Below are 22,180 nucleotides of genomic sequence, written 5' to 3'. Positions count from 1 at the left end.
TTTAAACATTTGGGCCTAGGGGTGCCATGAAATCTGGCACTCTAGGGTGCCGTGATTCAAAAAAGATTGGGAACCCCTGCCATAAATCATTTGGATTTGCTCTTGGACCACCAACCAGAGAATAGCCGGTGGCCGTCGGGTACCCGTCTGTGTTTTAACAGTCGGGATCCCGGCTTCGGGTAAATGACTGTCAGGAGCCCGACTGTAGGGACCCTGTCCGGCACCCCCACTGACCTACACCTTTACTTTGACGCAGTCTAAGTGTATTTTGCCCAACATGTTCAAAAAATATATATATCTTGAAATACCCCAAAATGACACATATTATTAAACACAGTGAAGGTGTCCACTACCTCTAATGATTACATCAATGCATTATGATTGTAATAATAGGAATCAAAAGGAACAATTCACATAAGTCATCTGTATTGCGGTGCACATCTGGAGCCTTTCATACATCAGGTCCTTAATGTTCCAGTTGTACCTGCATAACCTGTAAGTCAGGGTTTATGCACATTATGTATAGTAATGTAAGAAGCCGTTCTCTGCTATAACCACTGAACTCTCTGGGTGAGTAGTTGTTGTTCTCTAACTAAAGGATTACTTGCTTTTCAGCACAACACATTCTGAGGAAATTATCACTCTTCACAATTAGATTTTAAGCACATTTTATTTGTAAAGGTTAAAGGTGACATTCTTCTGGGAATACTTCAGATTTCATTCAGGATCATTTGAGGCTTTAAAAAGAAAAAAGATTACAAGTGAAGGAGGCTTTGTTAGCGTAGAGCAGGGCTGGGCAACACCGGCCCTCCAGATGTTGATGAACTACACATCCCAGCATGCCTTGCATCAGTTTCAGCATGGCCACATAGCAAAACTAATGCAAAGCATCCTGGGATGTGTAGTTCACTAACATCTGGAGGGCCGGTGTTGCCCAGCCCTGGCGTAGAGCTTTGGCACTATAGGGAGAAGTGAGTGTTATACAAATTTGCGCAGAAATGTAATTGCTGTCTCCGATTCTGTGTTCCTTACTTCTTCGTCTGTCATACTCCTCACTATGGGCCTTATTCTGGTTCATTCTTTCTGACAAAATCCTTCTTAGATGGACAAAACCATGTGCACTGCAGGTGGGGCAGATGTAACTTGTGCAGAGTGAGTTAGATTTGGGTGGGGTTTTACTTCATAGTGAGATCTATATTGCAGTGTAAAAATAAAGCAGTCAGTATTTTCCCTGCACAGAAACAAAATAACTCACCCAAATCTAATTCTCTCTGCACAAGTAACATCTGCCCCACCTGCAGTGCACATGGTTTTGACCATCTAAAAAGGATTTTGTCAGAAAGAGTCAACCAAAATAACTCCCTATATGCATAACATACATATACATATACATAATGCAGTAGCATATGAGTGCACAAACATACTGTATAATATTCTAAGTTTGAATCACTAACATTATGTCCTTAAAATTACTGAAGACACTTTTTTTTAACTTTTACCACATTTATTTATATTGTTACTTCTTCAATGTATAGATTTGGAGTGATTTTCTTTTTTAGAGCTTATAAGATGTGTACACATGGTTAGATGTGGAATTTGATTTGATTTCGAATCGATATGCTGCTTGATTCAATCTGGCATTCGATTTCATTTTCTACTATATAGTGTTGCCTGGCAAGACTATTTTTCTTTTTGATTTCCACTAAACGTGAACAGGCATCGGGATTGAATCTGCATAGAATGCTGCTAAAAGCATCCGATGTGCATTCGATTTCAATTTGAATTTGCTTCTATAAGCAAAATGGAATAGAAAAGTAGTGGCAATCTCACGGTGTGTACCCTGAGAGTACAAATCTGTTGCTCATAGTGTTTTTCTGAAATATACAGATAAATAAACTGATGGGAACAGTAATTCTAAATGTCATTCTGATTACACTGACCATTCTGTTAATAAGACGGGAATGACAAGTGGCAGATATATCTGGGTAATGGGTATGCTTGTTTATACCTGACTTTTTGCTGCTTTACTGATCTCCCTGTCTTCACTGGTCTCTTTCCCAGCTGCCAGGCGTCTGTGGGATGAATGGGGAGTGGGAGGGCTGAGGCTTTAGTAAGATCACAGCTATGAGCTGCTGGGAGACAGGAGAGAGGATGGCAGAGGAGTTTACCGTGCTGCTAACACAGCACATAGGGTCCCTAAAGGAGGAGGGGACAGGGGACCTCTGCTTGAATGTGGCCACTTGCTCTTTTACTGGAGCTGGATTTAGGAATGGGGCACAGAAGGGGCTGAATAACAGATGGATGAAGGAAATCCAGCTCCAAGACTTTTATATTTGTAGCATCTGGTGATATGAGAAGCCAAGTATTCACTAAATCCATCATTAAGATACCTACAGGATGGGTATGATGGGATAGCACCTTGAACTTGCCTATACTATGAGACAAGCACCAGAGGACCATGTACAACGTTGGCAGACACATCATTCCGCGAGCTGTCACTAAGAACCTAGATGACCTGGACTCAGTGCAATGCATCTTGTTACATAGGTAAGTTACAGAAAGCACCAGCTTTGTCTGTCTCTTAAGATATGGGAACATGGACTGGAAATCAGAGTGGGAAGATCTTGACAATTTAATTTCTAACTTTTTATTTCTCCTGTGGTTATCAAACTTTCACTTAATCATTTTTTTCCCTTCTTCTTTCCATCTTTTATTTATCTTTGACATAGTCCGTAAATAAATGCATTAGTTGTGTATGGTATGGAGGCAGAAAGGTCTAGTTAGGTGGTCATGCTCCAGATCAGGGTCACTTCATGGCTAGAAGGAGTCTCTAGTACTAGAGTATATGTCCAGGCTATAATACTGCTTGAAAAAAATTAAATGTTATTATTATTATTGTTTATTTATATGGTGCTACAAGGGTTCTGCAGTGCCTAACAATACATTAATGAGCAAAATAAAACAAATAAATTACAATTTTAAGAGAAAAGAGGGTGTTATAAATAATAAAGACTAATTCAACTTCAGATGAGTAAACGGTGTGATTCTGCACATGATTATAGATCAAATGCCAATAAATTAGTTAACCAAATATATTAATAAGTTACGCTGGTATAAAATGGATAACTCATGAGTTGGTAAAACTCTCTATGGTCAATGTGATTGTCATATTAAACAAGAAGAAAGAAGACTGTTGCATGACAGTCTTAAGTTGAATTTTTTTTTGTTTATATATAATAATCAAAGAAAAAAATCTGTCACTCAATCCTTTTAGTAGTAAAATCTCACTCCGGTGACTTCCTCTCAGTAGAAGTCTAAATATATACAGAACCAAAGGTAAGCAGACAAGACTCAAGGTGCCCACAGACGCATCAATTATCGAATGCGTTTTGTACTTTTTAAGTACAAAACGCATCTTATGTACAATTATCGGGTGGTGTTTATGGGCTTGTGCGATGCGATGCGCGTTCCCGGGACCCCGATATTGTATGTCTAAAAAAGTACGTGCTGCACGTACTTTTTAGACTACATCTGAAAATTAACAGTACAAACATGGGTTCATCGCATCGCATGCATCCAAGTGAGACATCGCATCGCAAGCTGGAAGAAAAATTGTATAGAACCATTGTACAGTCAAAAACACATAGCACAGTAAAATTGATGCGTCTGTGGGCACCTTCATTTAAGTAGGTAAATAAATAAATAATAATTTTCCTGTCATTCTAAATGTGGCCCATACACGGTGCAAGGGTGCTGTGCAATGCGATGCACTCTCCCAGGGGCATCCCATCGCACAGCACATAAAGTCTGTGCAGCCCATGCTTTTTGAACTAGGTCCCGATCGCATCACATCACATGCAATTTGATTGCATGTGATCTAGTTCAAAATGTATGGGAATATTGTACAGTGTATTGGCACCTTTATAATCAGTGCTTGCAGTCACTTTTGCCAGGTAGATTTTTTTACCTACTAAATAAATATACTAAGATGGGAGTTCTATTTCACATGCAATGTTGCTATGGGAAACCAATCAGAATCCCATCTTAGTAAATTTCCTATCTGCTTACCTTCTGCACTGTAGGCCTTATTCTGGTTCACTCCTTCTGGCAAATTTCTTCTTAGATGGACAAAACCATGTGCACTGCAGGTGGGGTAGATGTTACTTGTGCAGAGAGAGTTAGATTTGGGTGGGGTTTTACTTCAAAGATCTACTGTGCGCAGTCACCACACTGGCCTTCCACACTATCAGCTCGCTCCCCTCCAGTCTGTCCTCAACTCTGCAGGTAGACTTATCCTCCTCTTCTGCTGCTCCGCTTCAGTCAATCCACACCCTCCTGCATAACCTAGTACTGAGGCTGCTCCCCCTACCTGCTGCCTCGTGTCCTGGCCATCCCTCCCATTCTTACTGTGCCTGTCTGTCTCCCCTTCCTCTGACTGTAAGCTTTTTGGAACAGGACCCCCTTTCCTCCTGTTCTCACAGCCCTCTTCTTGAATTTCAATAACAGCTCTCTTACTCGCTACCATCTTCTCACTTGTGTTCATTCATCTCTACCAATGACAACCTGCCCGTTGTGGCATGCAGACAACTGCTCTGCTTTCCAACATCTCATCTCACTAAGAATTGTGCTGCTAATTGTTACCTGTGCTCTGTGTTAGTTCTTCAGTTACTGTTATGTTTACAGTAGTTCTGTGTACCATGTACTGTTCTAATATGAGCACTATGTATGGTGCTGCAAACCACTTGTGACACCTTAGAAATACAATATAATAACAATGTGTACAGTCTATAGAGATAAAATGGTATAGTAAAGAAGATATTTATTCTTGAATATAATAAAGTGTTTTTGGCAAAAGTTAGTTCATTGCTGTCGACCTTTGGTAAATAAACTCCTACAGTCAGAACAGGAAAAAATTAGAAAATCTGAACAAATGTTCCTTTTTTTAAGTAGATAAAAAAAATATATTTTATTTTTTTATCAGAAATCATTTGGATGAATCAATTTTCCAACAATACATAAATACCAGGACAGTTCTGATTTCTGGTGGGCATGGCCTCGATCAAATATGGGCATTGTTTGGATTCTTTGGGGTGTGGTCTAATATGTCCAAATATACCTTCAGGACTACAGGCAGTATATAAATGGTTTTTATTCACAAAGAATTATTATTAAATATCATTCTTAGTTAATTACCATATACAGATACAGCCAGGCTCGTCGAGTCTGCTCCCGGCACACCAGTTGACACACATCACTGCCGAATGTGGTGCATGTGCTTTGGAGATGCTTGTGTGCCCCATTCCTGGATACGGGAGTTTGGCGCGCCAGCAGAGCCAATGAGAATGGCTCAATCTGTAGTGCAAAAAATAAAACATACTTTTAAATGGGAAACATAATCTATCCTGCTGCAGCCCCTCTTTTCCAGTTCCAAGGTCAAGCTACAGTTGTTAGCTCATATATAAATACAAATGTGCATTGTTGCCTATTTCTCCCATTGCTAAGTACGGGAAATAACAACTCATGTAAAAGTGAACAATGCTTGTATTCAGTAGGTTTTCATTTCTAAAGCTCAGAGAATAAGCTTAGTGAGACATGCATTCAGTGGGTATGAATTGTTCTTGCTAACAAGCAGTATGTGGACCCCAGGAGTCAGGTGCCAGGATATTGGCAAGTACTACTTAAAGAACTTCATGCACACCGGCATTACAACGGTCATCATGACATTGGTGATTCATGATGTTGACAGTTGTGAGTGTCAACAAGCCCTATGTATCCCCATTTGGTATACAGAATAAGAGACATTGGCCCCTATCCTAATTAACACGCTCCCCTGCATGTACTCGCAGGGGAACGTTTTTTGTGACTGCACATTCGCATAGTTATGGGCATGTGCAGCCGCTGTGTGGGAGCAGCCACGTTGAATAGGCGTGGGGCAGCTGGCCGGGGGCTTTGCCCATGGAAACGTCCTATTAGATTTATTCTTTTTTTTATCAAACACCTAACCCTGAGTGCCTCAATCAGTTGTCACAACCACCTTTCTTCTATAGGGTAATCCCAGCAAAAGCTGGCAATACCATAAGCCCCAAAACCGTGGGATGTGGGCCCTACATATGGAAGTGCTCAGTGGTGTAAGTTACTCCCAGTTGCCCGGAGGCAAGATAAATATTGGTGCCCCCCCAAATAGCTCCATCAGTAAGGTGTCTGCTTCTAGTGGAAAAGGTCATGGGCTCTAACACAGGGTGTGCCACTTACAAAAATGATGTTTAGAATGAAGAGAGCGTGGTCGTGCTAGGAGAGGGGAGTCGGCCACAGAAGCGAAATCAATGGCTTTCAATTAACTTATTGAAACTAGCAGGGGAGGAGAGGTGCCCCCTTGGGAGCAAAGGACTAGCGGCAGGTGAGGTACTGTAATGTATAGTTTGCAGGGGGGCAAACACCCTATCACTGGCCCTGCGAAAGCATATGGGGGAAATTTACTAAGATGGGAGTTCTATTTCAGATGGGATGTTGCTATGGGCAACCAGATACTATCTATTATCTTCTAGAATAGCGGTAGGCAACTGGCGGACTCCGGACTGCAGAGGACAGGGAACCGGACCGTCTCTAGAATATAGATTAGTGCTGCGGCGCTATATAAGCCATAGGCGAATCTAGGCATTAGACTGCCGCACACAATTTAAACTTTAAATGTTAGTTTTCAGGACCCATTAGTATGCATTTTCTTCTAAAGCCTCTCTGGGCTTCAGCGTTCCCAGAAGTGCACTGCTCGGGTGACGTCATCGCGCATCGGCGCAGTGCAGGACTGAGAACACTGAGTCGGACGGGAAGCGAATGCGGTAGCTGTAAGCGGCTACAGAGCAGGCAGTTCGGGCAGTGCGGCTTCAGCATGGAGCGGCTGCAGTGTGGAGCAGCAGAGTGGGCACAGCAGGCAGGGCGGCTGGACTGGATTGTGGAGTGGCAGAGAGGCTAAAGTGAGCCAGAATCTCTAAAAAGTGAGGAAGCGGTCTTTTTCTAAGGTGTCTTTTTTTGCATTTATGGTGGCATGGGATAGGGTGGGGTGTTTGGGGGAGAACAGGGACTATTGGTCATTGTTTTATGGTCCCCATATTTTAAAAAACGGTTCCTCTGGAATTTGTCCCTTATCAGTCCAGGGCAGGGTTGCCTACCCTCCCGGAATGTCCGGGAGGGTCCCGGAAATCGGGTCCCCCTCCCGGCCCCCCGGAAAGGACGGCAACCCTCCCGCATTGTCCTACCTCTCTGGCGGAGAGGGGGTCCAATACAATACAATACAGGCATTGCATGGCGGGGGGCGTGGCTAAAAGGATGCGATCGCTCTAGCCACGCCCCTAAACGGGCCATCGCGTTCGTGGCTCTGCACCTTTTCCTCACGGCTTTGGGTCCGCCCCCCTGCCGTACTGAGCTGGCTGCTCTCTCCCGGAGAGAGCAGCCAAAAAGTCAGCAACCATGGTCCAGGGGTGCCCGCATATGTGCAATATCAGTCTAGGGGTGCCCGCATGTGTGCTGTATAATTCCATGGGTGCCCCCATGTGTCCCATATCAGTCCTGTAATACCACACACCTTTTTGTGATGCCATGCCTCCTTTCATGAGACCAGCCCCCTTTTGTGGACCTCGATCAAAATAATTCAAAATATCCAGACTCCATTAAAATTTACTTGCCTACCCCTGTTCTAGAAGGTCCTAATAAATAAGTAGATGATTGGTTACCCATGGCAACATCCCATGTGAAATAGAATTCCCATCTTAGTAAATTTACCCATATGTTTCTATCATAGCATGTCAGGTAGAACGTTACTATACAGCTGCGGTAGCCAACTCCAGTCCTCAAGAGCTACCAAAAGTTAACGTTTTCCAGGTCTCCTCACAGAATCACAAGTGAGGTAATTAGCTCCACCTGTGGATCATTTATAATGAGTCAGTGAGTAATGAGTGCACCTGTGCCCCAGCTAGGTAATCTAGAAAATGTGAAATGTTGGTAGTTCTCGAGGACTGGAGTTGGCTACCCCTGCTATACATAACAGGATACATTTAATAGCCATCCTTTCTGCCAAAAAACTTCAAGTCAGAAGACCCCTATGTGGGGGGAGGACTCTGGGAGATGCAGTCTGTCGCACAGCAGAATTACCGACCTCTGCATCTAGCTAGCAGTAGAGGAACTAAAACTCCCAGAAGCCCCTGTTTTGTGCTGTCACATGCTCCATCAGGCCAACGGCGGGGTGTACAGAGCGAGGAGGCGGGACTACAACTCACCTGTAACTGTTGCTACAAACGCTCTGTCCTGTCGTTACATCGGTGCCAGGAGCGGGGTCTGCCAGGCTGCCAACGTGTGGTGCGGGCATCATATGTGTCTGTGCGACGTTATATGCGCTGCGACTGTACGGAGGGCGGGGAGGTGGTTATTGTGTTAGTCTGTGTGTTATTGTGCACTTTGTGTGCCGCAGAGCTCCTGTGTGATGTTGGGTACAGTTGTGAGTAGTATGAGCTAGGTGCTGCTGCTGGGACATGGATATGCTGAGGGACGGGGCCCCCCAGGAGGAGGAAGGGGAAGGAGGAGGATGGGACAGTCACAGTCGCTCATCATCATACACTGACTGCAGCAGCTGCTGTTCCAGGTAAGAGACACCGGTTGTACAGTCACTGATATTCACTTGTACCTATTGCATACCAATGTGTCCCCATACACCTATCCTCATACAGCCACATTTGGTGCACAATGCATATTTTTCACAGAAGTACAGTATGTGGTCTTTTTGGCAAATATGTTTTTCACACCATGAGTGCAAAGCTATATACTGTATAGCTATTACTTAGCGAGCTTATTTACCAATTAAGCAATTCTGTGGAGAAAGGCAAGGTACTGGGAACAGGTATGGCAGAGCTGTGCATTGTATTCCCGGTGCACTGTGTAATGCAAATTATCCGCCATAAGCAGAATTCTACTGGTATGTGGCAGTGGTGTGAAAAAGAAAGCAATGCGACAATTTGCAGTGGCGCTGCATCTAAGAGGCACTGTAGTGTCATTATATTGTAATGCCAGCAATGACCCCTGATCTCACACCCTTTGCTTTTAAGCTCAAATTCGCAAGACAAAATTGCTCGCTGCCCTTTGGGGGGGGGGGGGGGGGGGTGTGGTACAAGGGTCCGACAGTCGGGATCCTGACAGTCATTAACACAACAACGGGATCCCGACTGGCCGGACACAGACAGCATGGTGAGCGCAACTAAGCCCCTTGCGGGCTCTGTGGCTCGCTATGCGAGCCACCTATTCTATTCTCCCTCTATGGGGGTCGTGGACCTCCATGAGGGAAAATAGCAGGTGGCCATCGGGAACCCGGCTGTCTGTGTTTTGACAGGTGGGATCCTGACGTCGGGTAAATGCCTGTCGGGATCCCATCCAGCACCCGTCAGGGAAAGCAAGCACGAATTCCAGTCTCTATCAGCTCATTGGGGCAACCCCTATGGGTCTTACACCAAATGATGGATGACTGAGGGCACATGTGAATTTGATATAAGTGAAGTCCGAAATTCATAAGGGGCAAACATTGGGATTAGGGATGCCAATCCCGGGGCATTTTTTCAGTCACGGAATTCAGGATTGAAAAATGCCTAATCCTGGGATTGGCATTCCTAATAAAAAAAAATAAAAAGCAACTCTGGCCTCCCCGCATATTTACTTACATATGCGGTGCGGCCGGGAGCTATGTGGGTAGGCGGGCATAGCAGTTGGGAACCATGATGCTGCCGGAAGTAGGGTGAGAGGGCTGATGTCCTGGAGCCGGGCAGGACACAATAGATGCACTTCAGCGGGTTGTGCAGCTTTGTGGCCTGCGCAGTTTGACCTCTCACCTTGTCACGCTGCGCAGAGCAGCACTGCCAGGAATAGGAGAAGCTGGGCAGCGTCTGAGCGGGTTCCAGATGCTGCCTGGTATTAGACTGTGCATGCAGTGGTCATCCTGCCCAGGCTGGACATCCAAAGTTCCACGCACAACTCGTAAAGTGCTGTTTGGGTGCTCAAACGGGTTACTTTTAGCATATTCAGCTCCTGGTACAGAGGGCTTGCAAGCTGAAATCGGGCTCATTGCGCTCAAATAGAGCAATGGAGTTCAGCTGGGCACCGTCTCGTTCACCTGCAGGTGAAACATTTGAATTGCCCTTATTGAATCCTTTAAGGAGAAAAGTGCTATATAAATAGCATTGTTGTGCAGGGTGCATGAATTATGCTTGGTTTATACACCAAGCATACACAGAGAACAGCACTCCCTTGTAAGCACAAGCATGGACATTTATTATTTTTATACTTTACTATCAAAGTGGGAATATAATAGTGTGCTGAGCTCAGAGAGGCACCATGCCCGACGTGAGCGGTACACTTATACAGTGTCCATGTCGACAGACAGCAAAGAACATGCAAAACTCATGTCGACAATAAGTGTGTGTTTCAAGGTGTCGACCATTAGTTGTCTACCTAGACGTTGCGTACCATTTATACTATTACCCTGGCAGCTGGGCGCCAAGAAAGAAAAACCATGGAGGCTACTCAACTAGGACAGATCTATCTCCAGTCATTTCATCGGGGTCGAGATGAAATTGTCTTTGTCCAATAGATCCAATGATTGATCGGCTGGTACAGTGCACTTCTATTTTGCTGCAGCTGCCCACCTGACATTTCCCCAGTTCCTTCACAAGAAATGAACAAAGAAATGTCTCCTCCCCGGGGACGGAATGCAGACAATGTCCATATCTCAGTACGGCCATGGTTTCTGATGGTGTCAGTTATGCCTCAGTGTATTCCCAGCATTAGTTGCATATGCCTACTAAACTTCTTGCACAGTATATTGTATGACACACCTGTTTCTTTATGTACAGTAATAGTATCTCAGTAGCAGCAGCTGATCTCTATTTAATATTTATCATCAATTATCTAAATTTGCAGGTTTGTGTTTTAATCCTAGTTATATATGTGGCTTTGGTAAGGCATTACACTGTACGCATTGAAAGGAGGCATTTTGCTTCTTAACCATTATTCACCCAATCATTTCTGATGGTGCTTGTGACTAAACTTTGGATAATTACAAATACCAGTTTAAACCACAAATGTTTGTATTTGATGGGTATTTTTTTTATTTGTAAGGTTTATATACTATACTATGTACTGCAAACTGAGATCTATAAATCCTATTTGATTTCAGTATAACTTTAGGTACTCTTTACCTAGCACGGCGCCCACGATTTTGATCGTGGGTATCGCAGGTAAAAAAATCGCGGGCATTGAATGCACTAAAAATCGGGTGCGACGCGATGCCCGCAATTTCCCATAGGGAACCATGTTAAATGTCTCAATTGACCCGATTTTCATGTTCAATGCCTCAATTGACCCGATTTTTCCATAGGAAACAATGTTAAATGGCCCACAGAGGCCAAATAGCCACCCTGAAGTGTGAAATGGCCCCCACAATTGTTAACGCCACCCCACGATCAACGTCAACCCGAAGCGTGGCGAGCGCAGCGGTACGCGTCCTACGACCTTTTCATACCCCCACTATCCACGTCGGTGTGGAGTTGAGAATAGAATAGTGTGGCGAGCGCAGCGAGCCACCGAGCCCGAAGCGTGGCGAGGGGACGCGGATACCTTCACAGGTAAACGCGTCCCTTCGCGAGCTTCACAGGTATCCGCGTCCCCTCGCGGTGCTCGCTACGCTTCGGGCTCGGTGGCTCGCTGCGATCGCCACACTATTCTATTCTCAACTCCACGCCGACGTGGATAGTGGGGGTATGAAAAGGTCGTAGGACGCGTACCACCGCCCCTCGCGTACCCCTGTGCTCGCCACGCTTCGGGTTCACGTTGATCGTGGGGTGGCGTTAACAATTGTGGGGGCCATTTCACACTTCAGGGTGCCTTTTTGGCCTCTGTGGGCCATTTAACATTGTTTCCTATGGAAAAATCGGGTCAATTGAGGCATTGAACAGGAAAATCGAGTCAATTGAGACATTTAACATTGTTCCCTATGGGAAATTGCGGGCATCGCGTCGGTCGCGTCGCACCCGATTTTTTTTTTTAGTGCATTCAATGCCCGCGATGGGCGCCGTGCTAAGTAAAGAGTACCTAACTTTAGACCTGTTGCTTCTGAGTATGAGCATTTGCTTTTTTTATTGAGCAGTTATGACAACAATAGTATATGACAGAACTATAGTTACAGGTTGAGTATCCCGTATCCAAAATGCTCGGGACCAGGAGAATTTTGGATAACGGATTATTCCGTATTTCGGAATATTTTAATATTTCAATGATGTATTTTGAAGTATCTTGCATTTATGCTGTATAAACACATAATATACACACAAATATATTTTATTACCACATAAAATACACACAAATATATTTTAATTGTTCAAAAAACTAGGTTTCAAAACGTGAAACAAAATTTGTGTACTATCTCAGCACTGAATTTGAATGCCAAGCAATCATTGTCTTGCACATATATAGTGCCAGTTACATATCATGTCCCCAGTGATGCTTTTACAAATGTCCCCAGTGAGTTTTTAGCAAAAAAAAAAAAAATTTCACTTTCTGGAAAGTCCGTATTTCGGAATAATTTGGATAACGGATATTCGGATACGGGATACTCGACCTGTATCTGTATTGTCTGTAGCATAACCTCACTGCCACAATTGTCTAATTTCTTGTCATGTAAATTGGTTTATAATACTTGGTCTAATGGTGTGTACACATGGGCCGATATGGCTTCCGATGTTGCCGATATAGTGAACACCGGAAGCCATATCACATGCAAATCGCATGCTTTTTTTAGGGCTTGCGCGCTCCCGTGTGAGCGCAAATCGGCAGCCAGATAGAGAGGGCAGCCAAGACAATATAGTGCAGATCTGCACTATATAGTCTAAATTGTGCCCCTCCATGCATGCCGTGAGATGCGAGTCCCGATGCGATCTGATCGCATCGGGACTTGCATCTCACGGCATATCCTGCCGTGTGTACACGCCATAAGCAAGCAACACGCTATGTTTAGTATCTGAGCTAAAGTAAAGTTTTTGCTTATTTAATCTAATACAACTACTGTTTACCCTTCAGCAGACAAATATCATTGTTCCCTGTTGACAATCAAAGGTGTTCATTGGTGTTCATTTCACTGATTATTTATGGATCATTTGCCTCTATAATTTATGTAGGAAACTGCCTGTAGTCACTAACTAATGTTGTGTGACGTAGTACGCATTTGATAGCTGACATGACTTCATCTACCAGTGGGTTTTTCATTCTTCTATAAAGTTTTTTATATAACTATCTGAACATCTATTTTAGTACTTCATTGCATTGTTCACATTCATGCAGCATCTAATATTTATAGGGGTTTTATTTCTAAAATTGACTTTACAGATACTAGTCCTACTGTTATGATTATCTGGGTTGTACTTGGGCTTAACCCTTGGCAGGACCACAAGATCTTGATTACAGTCTGACTTAATCCTGTGGCCAAGGTGGTGAGGCCACAGCAGTACCTGAGCCTGAACCTGCTTCTCACTATACCCCGAGTCGGCTGGCTCTGGCAGTGGTCTTAGACTTTGCCACTAATAGCCTCCTTTTCGGGACAGACTAACACCACCCTGTTCTCAGATGTCGGAAAACAAGGGTCACCATGGGTGATGAAGGCGCTTATAGGGTGGGCTGTTATGTAGGCTGCTCACACTGAGGGGGTCTTCAGTCCCCTTAAAACAGGATATGAAAAAGGATTTGTGGAGCGCTCGGGATAATGTTTGATTAATCAATGAATAAAGTACTTAAAAAATTAAAAATGATGATCAGATGGGTATCACATGAAAATACAAGTTAATTTAATTGTACACATATATGATGACACAATTAATAAAATAGTAGATAAAAATGATATTGCAATATTATATGGCCCTTATTGGCAAACAGAAAAAACACTAAAGCAGCCCATACACGCTGCTATAAGTGCTGACCCGATGTGTGCTTTGAGGTGCGCGCTCCCGCGCCACCTCATCGCACAGTACAAAAAGTATGTGCTTGCATATACTTTTTGTACCTAGTTCTCATCAAATCGCATCGCATTGCATGCACAACGTGTGCACATGCAATGCAATGCGATTTGATCCGTGCTAGTACAGCACAGAAAGCACGCCCACAAAGCAGCGTGTATGGGCTGCTTTAGAAAGGACATTGGATACTTAAGTGAGTCTCGCTTGTTCCAAAGGTATGCTCTCCTCCCAAAGAATATTGGTGATCCCCACAATTGGAGTGGGACAAATGGGGGTGATCCGGATTAGGCTGGTACTGGGGTGTCCATAGTTCCTGCTGGAGGCCATGATTCTTTGATCCACTGGTGGGCAAAAGGATGGAATAGAATACCTCACTTATCGGATAGGCTCCAATGATTAAGCAGGTGGTGACCAAATTTGTATATCCAGTCTGGGGGTTCCGGAATGGGTACGGGGTAGTCCGTGGGGGGACAGGGGGAGTAGCTGGTTCAAGGGGATAATGTAGAATAGTCCAGTATCCAAGTGGTGCTAAAATTTCTGACGCGTTTCGTTGTGCTGAGACAACTTTATCAAAGTGCTGAGACAACTTTATCATCTGATCATCATTTTTAATTTTTAAGTACTTTATTCATTGACTAATCAAACATTATCCCAAACACTCCACAAATCCTTTTTCTTTTTTCATATCCTGTTCTCAGATGTCACCTGGTCTTTCGTGGTGACACAAAGTCCCAACTGAGTCAGGTTACTAGTAAGAGGAAAACTGTCTAGACAAGACAAAGAGAAATTATGCTCTGCACATAAACATGGACTAAATATGCAACCTTGCAGAAAAGGACTGAACACAGGATTTGCGGCCTTAAGCGCTATAATGTGGATCCGTCGCAAAAAAGAAAACTAAATGCCAACTGCAGATAGTAATGAAAGGTGGCACTTCCACCACAATGTGTGGGGAAACCGCTGGTACTCACAGAAGCTGGACACAGACTGGAACAAACTGAACACTAGACAGTAGTTAGTTAGGAATTCTGAGAATCTCTAGGAACGCGGAGATAACTAGGAACCAGGAATATACTAAGTGTATCACAGGACTAAACAAATCTATACAGTTCTAAAATAGGACTATAACAAGACTATAACCGGCAGGTTCTGAATGCTGAGAGCATACCTAAATACCCAGTGACCTAGGAGGCAGCCACACCCAAAGACCAAGGCAAGATGGATCAGCCGAAACCTGGAGTGCTGTTCCGGTGAACACACAAAACTACACACCAAACATAGGGCCTTATTTTGGTTCATTCTTTCTGACAAAATCCTTCTTAGATGGGCAAAACCATGTGCACTGCAGGTGGGGCAGATGTAACATGTGCAGAGAGAATTAGATTTGGGTGGGGTTTTACTTCAAAGTGAGATCTATATTGCAGTGTAAAAATAAAGCAGTCAGTATTTTCCCTGCACAGAAACAAAATTACTCACCCAAATCTAATTATCTCTGCACATGTTACATCTGCCCCCCCCCCCTGCAGTGCACATGGTTTTGTCCATCTAAGAAGGATTTTGTCAGAAAGAATGAACCAAAATAAGGCCCATAATGATTGCTGCATTAACACTGACCCACCGGAGGCGATTTGTAACACCTATGAGACTATAATTTAGGATCGGAAAGTGGTACTGTAACTTCTTTTATATGTCATTTGGGTACTTGTGAGTTATCCGGGCGTCCGATTTTTTGATTGTATGCCTTAAGTTAAGGCATACAATCAGATGCGATGCGATACGATATCGCATCGCATCGCATGCGACCATCGGATGCGATGACCCGATTTTTCCATAGGAATCAATGTTAAAATGGACTGAGTCCATTTTAACATGGAATTCAATGGGAAAAAGGGGTCCTTTTCATACCCCTACTATCCAAGTGGGCATGGAGTTGGATATAAACCTGTGGCGAGCGTAGCGAGGCGAGCGGACGGTATTCCGTGTCCCCTCGCGGGGCTCGCTACGCTCGCCACGCTTCGGGCTCGGTGGCTCGCTACGCTCGCCACAGGTTTATATCCAACTCCATGCCCACTTGGATAGTAGGGGTATGAAAAGGACCCCTTTTTCCCATTGAATTCCATGTTAAAATGGACTCAGTCCATTTTAACATTGATTCCTATGGAAAAATCGGGGCATCGCATCCGATGGTCGCATGCGATGCGATGCGATGTCCCGATCCGACCCGATTTAAAAATCGGACGCCCGGATAACTCACAAGTACCGTCATTTGTTTCCAAACAAAACATTGTGTTAGTGGCAACGTTTCAAGATGATTTTGATGTAAGACCAATATGAAAGCTCTGAACAATAAACAAGCCTTATTACATAGTATTCTATGATACCAGTGCCAGCCCTAGGCATAAGCAAACTACTCAAATGCCTAGGGCAATGGTTACCAAACAGAGGGTAGATGTACGAAGCAGTGATAAGGGAGGAGAATTGATAAAGTGCCTGGTACTTTATCACTGGCCAATAAGCTCCTAACTGTCTCTTTTTAAACCCAGCCTGTAACTTAACAGTCATGAGCTGATTGGTCGGTGATAAAGTACCAGGCACTTTATCACTTCTCCTTCTTTTTATCACTGCTTCATACATCTACCCCTGTGTGCCTAGGCACCCTAGGGTACCTTGAGACCCTTGCAGGGATGCCCTGGGTTGGTAGTCTAGGACCAATTCAAATTATTGACTGTCAAAATAATAGGCAAAACCAATGTTTGTGGCTTGCATTCATAACATATGTGGACAAATAAAAGTGAATCCTGTCCCTCACCACACAATTAAACCTAAGGATGACATACAAACACAATTTACTGAATTGAATACTTTTTTCTAAATTTCTCATTAAGAAGCTTTTGGCCTAGGGGTGCTGTAAGGAAAATTCTGATACTCTAGAGCGCCGGGATTCAAAAAGTTTGTGAACCACTGGCCTAGGGCATTTGGAATGCAAAGAAGCATGCATTTCAAGCCTACTAATCACTCAGCTTGGCAGCTGTGGTTTGCAGTGCACCTGACCAGAATATACTTTTGTCAATGTTGATTCTTCTGCTCTATTGTGCTCTCAGCTTATTATTTATTAACAGTTATTTATTTAGCGCACATATTCCGCAGCGCTTTACAGAGTATAGCTGAACATTCACATCAGTCCCTGCCCCAGTGGCACTTACATTCTAGGGTTAATTCTTTTTGTTGTAAGCCATTTAACCTACCGTATATATTTTTGGAATATACTGGAGCTTAGCTCCAATGGGGCAGCAGCTCATGCAGCCAGCAGCAGTGTGAATTGGAAATAGTGCAAGTGAGGGCAGCTGCCTGCTGGCGGGGAGTACTGTTTGCACATGCTAACCTGCAGAGGCTTCTCCTTCCATGGCCCTTTCCTAAACCTGAATGGACTCCCTGCAGCCAGGTTTCAATATCCGTAGAGCCGAGGGAACGAGGCTGAGGTTACAGGTTTTTTTTTAGCCTTGTGAGTGCTTTGTGGAAGTTGGGGTGTATTAATGTGTGGTATAATGTGTAAGTGGCATTGATGTTTGGCATTGTGTATAAGGGCATAACTAATGTGGATCACAATGTATAAGGTGCATTACTGTGTGGCATAATGTGAATAAGAAGCAATAGAGTGTGGTGTTTTATGAATAATGGACACAATTTTGATGTACAAAGTGCACTACTCTGAGGCAAAATGTGTAAAAGGTAAATGGGTAATACTGTGTGATGTAATGCATGAATAAGCAACATTATCAGGTTATGGTATGAAACATAGAACCCGGAAGTGCGTCAGACCGGAAGTGATGTCCGGACGTCTGGAACGCAAGTTGCGCTCCATGCTATCAGAGCCGGACCCGGAAGTGACGAAAAAACCGGCCGGACACAGCGTACAGCAGCCGGCAATAGTAACATATGAAATGGACTACCAACAACAATGTGCGAGGCAGTCTATACAGGTTCTAATATTTGTATATGTGATTGGTTAAATGTAATATATGTATTTAGGCACAGTACTTATCTTAAAAACGGAATGCAGTGAAAAATTATGTTTTTTTATATTGAATGATTTTATTGTGGAATCCATGTTTTGGTATAGACCAGGACTGTTTTGGTATAAATACCCCATCGGATACACTTTGTTTTTACACTCTTCACCCTGAGGAAGAACTGTATGGGTTCGAAACGCGTTGGTGTTTTAAAGGATTATTCAACTCTGGACTGACCCCCTATCCACTGGTGTGCTACCATCTACACTACTAGGACTTTATCTCTTCCATTCCTGGTGGGAGAGGGATTTCCTTGTGCAGTGGGAGGGTGAACGTCCTGTTTTTAAGGAATAAAATTTTGACTTTTGGATGACACATATTGTCCTGTCGCTTTGGATTGAAAATAAAAGATACCTTTGGATGAAAATAGGGCACTGCCCTCTGGTGAGTTTCCATTTCCTATATAACTTATAAAGAAACCGTTATGGGAACATCTCCTAGCTAGACTAGGTAAATCACTTCGAGATTTGGAAGAAGTTGAGATCTAGTATATGGACTTTCACTAATCTGAAATTGTATTGTTATATTTTTTTCTTTTCCATATTGCTGGAGTCTTGATCCTATTTACATAGGGAATCAGGAAACACTTCCGGAGGTAGCGCTGTGGAGATCCACATCTTGTTGTCTTGTGGTATTTCTTTTTTGGGTGTGGTATCCCAATTCTGTGGCATTTCCAGCAGCAATCTCTGTTTGTGAGCGCGAGTAACTTGTGTCATTTCTTGTACTAACTGTAATGTGGACACTGGCACAGGCCAGAGTGAAATTCCGCCCAGTGCAAGATTGCGATTTGCTTAGTACAGCTTGTGAAAATTAGCTTGATCGGCAATTAGCTGCAAATTCATCCACAAGATGCTCACCATAGAATTACTTATCCACTGTGTGCAGTCTGTGCATAACTCAGTACTTACTTGGCGGCTGCGATTAAGTTAGTTTGATCAGGACTGGAACTGTCGTCACAAGACTTCACTAAAGATGCCCATACACTGTTCCGACTTATGATCTCATGTATGATATCTGATCTGATGGGCTCTGGGCTGCTCATCAGATTTAATGTCAACACAGGTCCGATTTGGCCACTTTTCACCCGATTCTGATTGTAAAGGAAAATACAGCTGGGATATTATTTTTTATCATGTTCAGGGTTTTTGTTGCATTTTACCACATTGTTTCATCTTAGCCTGAATACTTTTTTGGTACACAGTCTGACTATTTTAATGTTGCATCCTAACATTTAATGTTGCATTATCTGGTGGAGTGGGTTTCTGAGTACTCCAGACTCACCCATCCATCACCACCTGGAACTAACTGACTCTCTCTATGTGATGGTTATGCTGATATATATTGGGGCTGGGCAGCCAGGCTTTATTAATTGATTATCTTGTATACATGTATTTAAAAGACCTTTTGCAGCATGCCATACCTGGGAGTTGAACTCCTGCAACGCAACACGTGGAGCTTTTTGTTCCTGTGCAGGAATCCTGGCAATTCTAACTATATTACAATAGTACAATAGAAATTATATTGGCGTTGCATGAGTCGTATTATTATGCATGCAGTATAGTGTGAAACGTTGAAATGTTTCCACTTATCTGATAGTATAGCTAGACTTGGCGGCTGGTTAAAGAGAGAGTTTATTATTGTAGAAATGTTTGGTGTCATATGTTCATTTTTAAATTATTCATCTGGTACAGATCTGTTTGAAGAAATGGCATAATGATATTTTATGTTGAGTTGGCAGCAATTACATATTGTGTTTCTGATTGCTAAGGTTCCCATACATCAGCAATTTAATTGGGCCAATTTCTTCATTCTGCCAACTCTTTCGTCTGGATCATCAAATTCCAAATACTGGACAATCTCGATTTCAAAAATTCTAACCCACGACTGATAGTAAAGCTGCCTGATTAGTGATTGATTGTATAATCAGATTTTCATGCAGAAAATATTGTGTGTGTGTATATAATTTATATCTATCTTACAACTGTGAGCACATCTTTATGATACAGCACCGCAAGATTTGTCAGCCGAATGAAAACCTTTACTTCATTGTTTTTGGCAAAACCATCCTTGTCATACTTAACCTTTATTCCTGTCTGAACTTTTATATGAATTTTTGTCATTCAGTCGATGGAGGAAGGGAAGGAGCATCACTTCCTGGTAGGCTTGCATCTGTTGCCCGTGATCGTGCACCCTGAAAAATTGTGTGGGACCCCCTCATATTTTATACTTTTGAACTACCCCAAAAACACACACACTCTTTCACGACATTGCCTCTTAGTGGGGCAGAAGAAAGAGGACAGTGGAATGAGGGAATGTTGTGAGGCAAGAAGCGAAGAACAAGAAAGGGGGAGAGGGGTGTCAGCGAGAGAGAGGGCTCCATGGAAAAATATGAATTGAAGAGCTCTGTTAGAGAAAGGGGGAAGAGCAAGAGAGGAAGGGGTGTGACCAGGAGTAAGAGAGATTGTGAGACAGGTAGAGAGTAAGAAAGTCGGGAACAAGAGAGAGTGCCAGGGAGTTAACAAAAACGTTAACAAAAAAGTGGGAATGACGAGTGCAGATGTGTTACCCCATTCCTAGAATGGTGCATTTTATTTAGTTGATCCATTGGAAGGAGTCACACAGCCCCCTGAAGAAGAAGTCGGCACTCCACAGGCTGTGTAGGTGCACTTTGCGTCTTACGTCTTGATGAAAAGCATAATGGCCTTGAAATCTCATCACATGGCCAAACTTGATTGCTGTATTAACCCTTAGAGTGCCAACATTTTTGTGAGGGATGTGCAAAATATCTGCTAAAAATGCCAGCGTCCCTCCCATTTGTTATATAAATGCAAATAAAAAATGTTGTCTAAAAATTGATTATTTCCTAAATAAGGTAATTACAGGTCATTATGATGAATAAAAATGTTTGCGTGACAATTTTCACACCTATTTTTGACAAATTCACTTGGCACTCAACGGTTAATACAAGTGATATACATTTAGCCTGTAGAGTGCTGCCTCGATCTTCCCCTGGAAGGCACCCCTGCAAATATATAGATATATTAATGAATGGTTTCCTTGCGTTATACAGATATGGTATGCCATCACACCCTGGGGTTAACTGCAGATTCAGCACTCTCCCAGAGTGAGATTTGCTGTCACTTGCACCATAGCAGCTTTTTATACACAGAATTGTGTGCTCATGGGAATACACTCATGCAGTCTATACAACTGAACTGCACATGCGTCTTCTTCAAACAGGAAGTGGGCAACAGTTCTTTGCATCCCTGACATATTTCAGCTCTGTACGTCCAATAACATTTGAGGTGTAACCCCTCAACCACGATGCCCCATCTCAGGATTTGTATGTAAAATGAGTTTTAGGTTTACCCTGTGTTCTTCATATTCTCCTTTTTGCCCAGACGCCTCGCATCGTAAAGACAAGCGATATGACCCTTTTCTTGTCATCCGTCGTAACAATGACGAAGGAATATTTACATGTTACTGGCATAACTTAAGACCTAATGTATAGTTACAATAGTTATACATTGTGTCTACAATTGCATCCTCCACAGTGTAAATATGCCCTCACTGATCAGGGGTGTGGTATAGGGTTCCGACAGTCTTTAGCCCGACATCGGGATCCTGACTGGCCGGACTCAGACAGCATGGTGAGCGCAACAAAGCCCCTTGACGGCTCGCCACCTATTGTATTCTCCCTCTATGGGGGTCATGGACCCCCATGAGGGAGAATAGCCGTTGGCCGTCTGGAACCCATCTGTCAGTGTTTTAACAGTCGGGATCCCGACGTCGGGTAAATGACTGTCGTGATCCCGACTGTCGGGACCCTGTCCGGCCCCCCTGATCAGCACCCTGCACCTAGAATGAACACAATTGCATGATAAGTAAAATTTAAAAAAATTTGCGCAATTTTGTTTATTATTAAAAAAGAATAAATTGAAACCTGGGTACTTGTTTTCTAGCATGGCGCCCACGTTATTAAGTTGTATGGCATCGCATGCCATATGCCCGTATGCGAAGCGATTTAAAATTGTATAAGCCCCCTATATGATTTTTTATTGTATAAGCACCCTA

General features: G+C 43.3%; 1 protein-coding gene and 1 long non-coding RNA gene across 5 annotated transcripts in view; one reads left to right on the top strand and one right to left on the bottom strand.

Moving 5' to 3' along the window:
* Positions 1-652: 652 nt before the first annotated feature.
* LOC146060689 (uncharacterized) lies at positions 653-8,545 on the bottom strand. Of its 3 annotated transcripts, none has more exons than XR_014470460.1 (4): positions 8,271-8,545; positions 5,194-5,352; positions 2,009-2,132; positions 664-737 (listed from the first exon to the last, which is right to left on the bottom strand). It is a non-coding gene; the product is annotated as an uncharacterized LOC146060689 (long non-coding RNA). The 3 variants fall into 3 exon arrangements; XR_014470461.1 differs by lacking the exon at positions 8,271-8,545 and adding an exon at positions 8,150-8,262; XR_014470464.1 differs by lacking the exon at positions 2,009-2,132 and having other exon boundaries at positions 653-737.
* Positions 2,182-22,180, top strand: part of INTU (inturned planar cell polarity protein) — a 70,315-nt gene continuing 50,316 nt past the window's right edge. Inside the window, exon 1 of one of the 2 annotated variants that reach the window (XM_083174164.1) lies at positions 2,182-2,547. In XM_083174164.1, coding sequence (XP_083030290.1) covers positions 2,459-2,547 — 89 coding nt within the window. In that variant the 5' untranslated portion in view covers positions 2,182-2,458. Of the gene's footprint in view, positions 2,548-8,217; positions 8,633-22,180 lie in introns of those variants that run through there. The other variant, XM_083174155.1, reaches the window with a different exon arrangement.

Source organism: Crinia signifera, chromosome 1 (assembly GCF_055691185.1).
Source record: "Crinia signifera chromosome 1, ASM5569118v1, whole genome shotgun sequence".
Taxonomy (NCBI): Eukaryota; Metazoa; Chordata; class Amphibia; order Anura; family Myobatrachidae; genus Crinia; species Crinia signifera.
The sequence above is the reverse complement of the archived record's forward strand: the minus strand, read 5'-3'. Positions and strand labels throughout refer to the sequence as shown.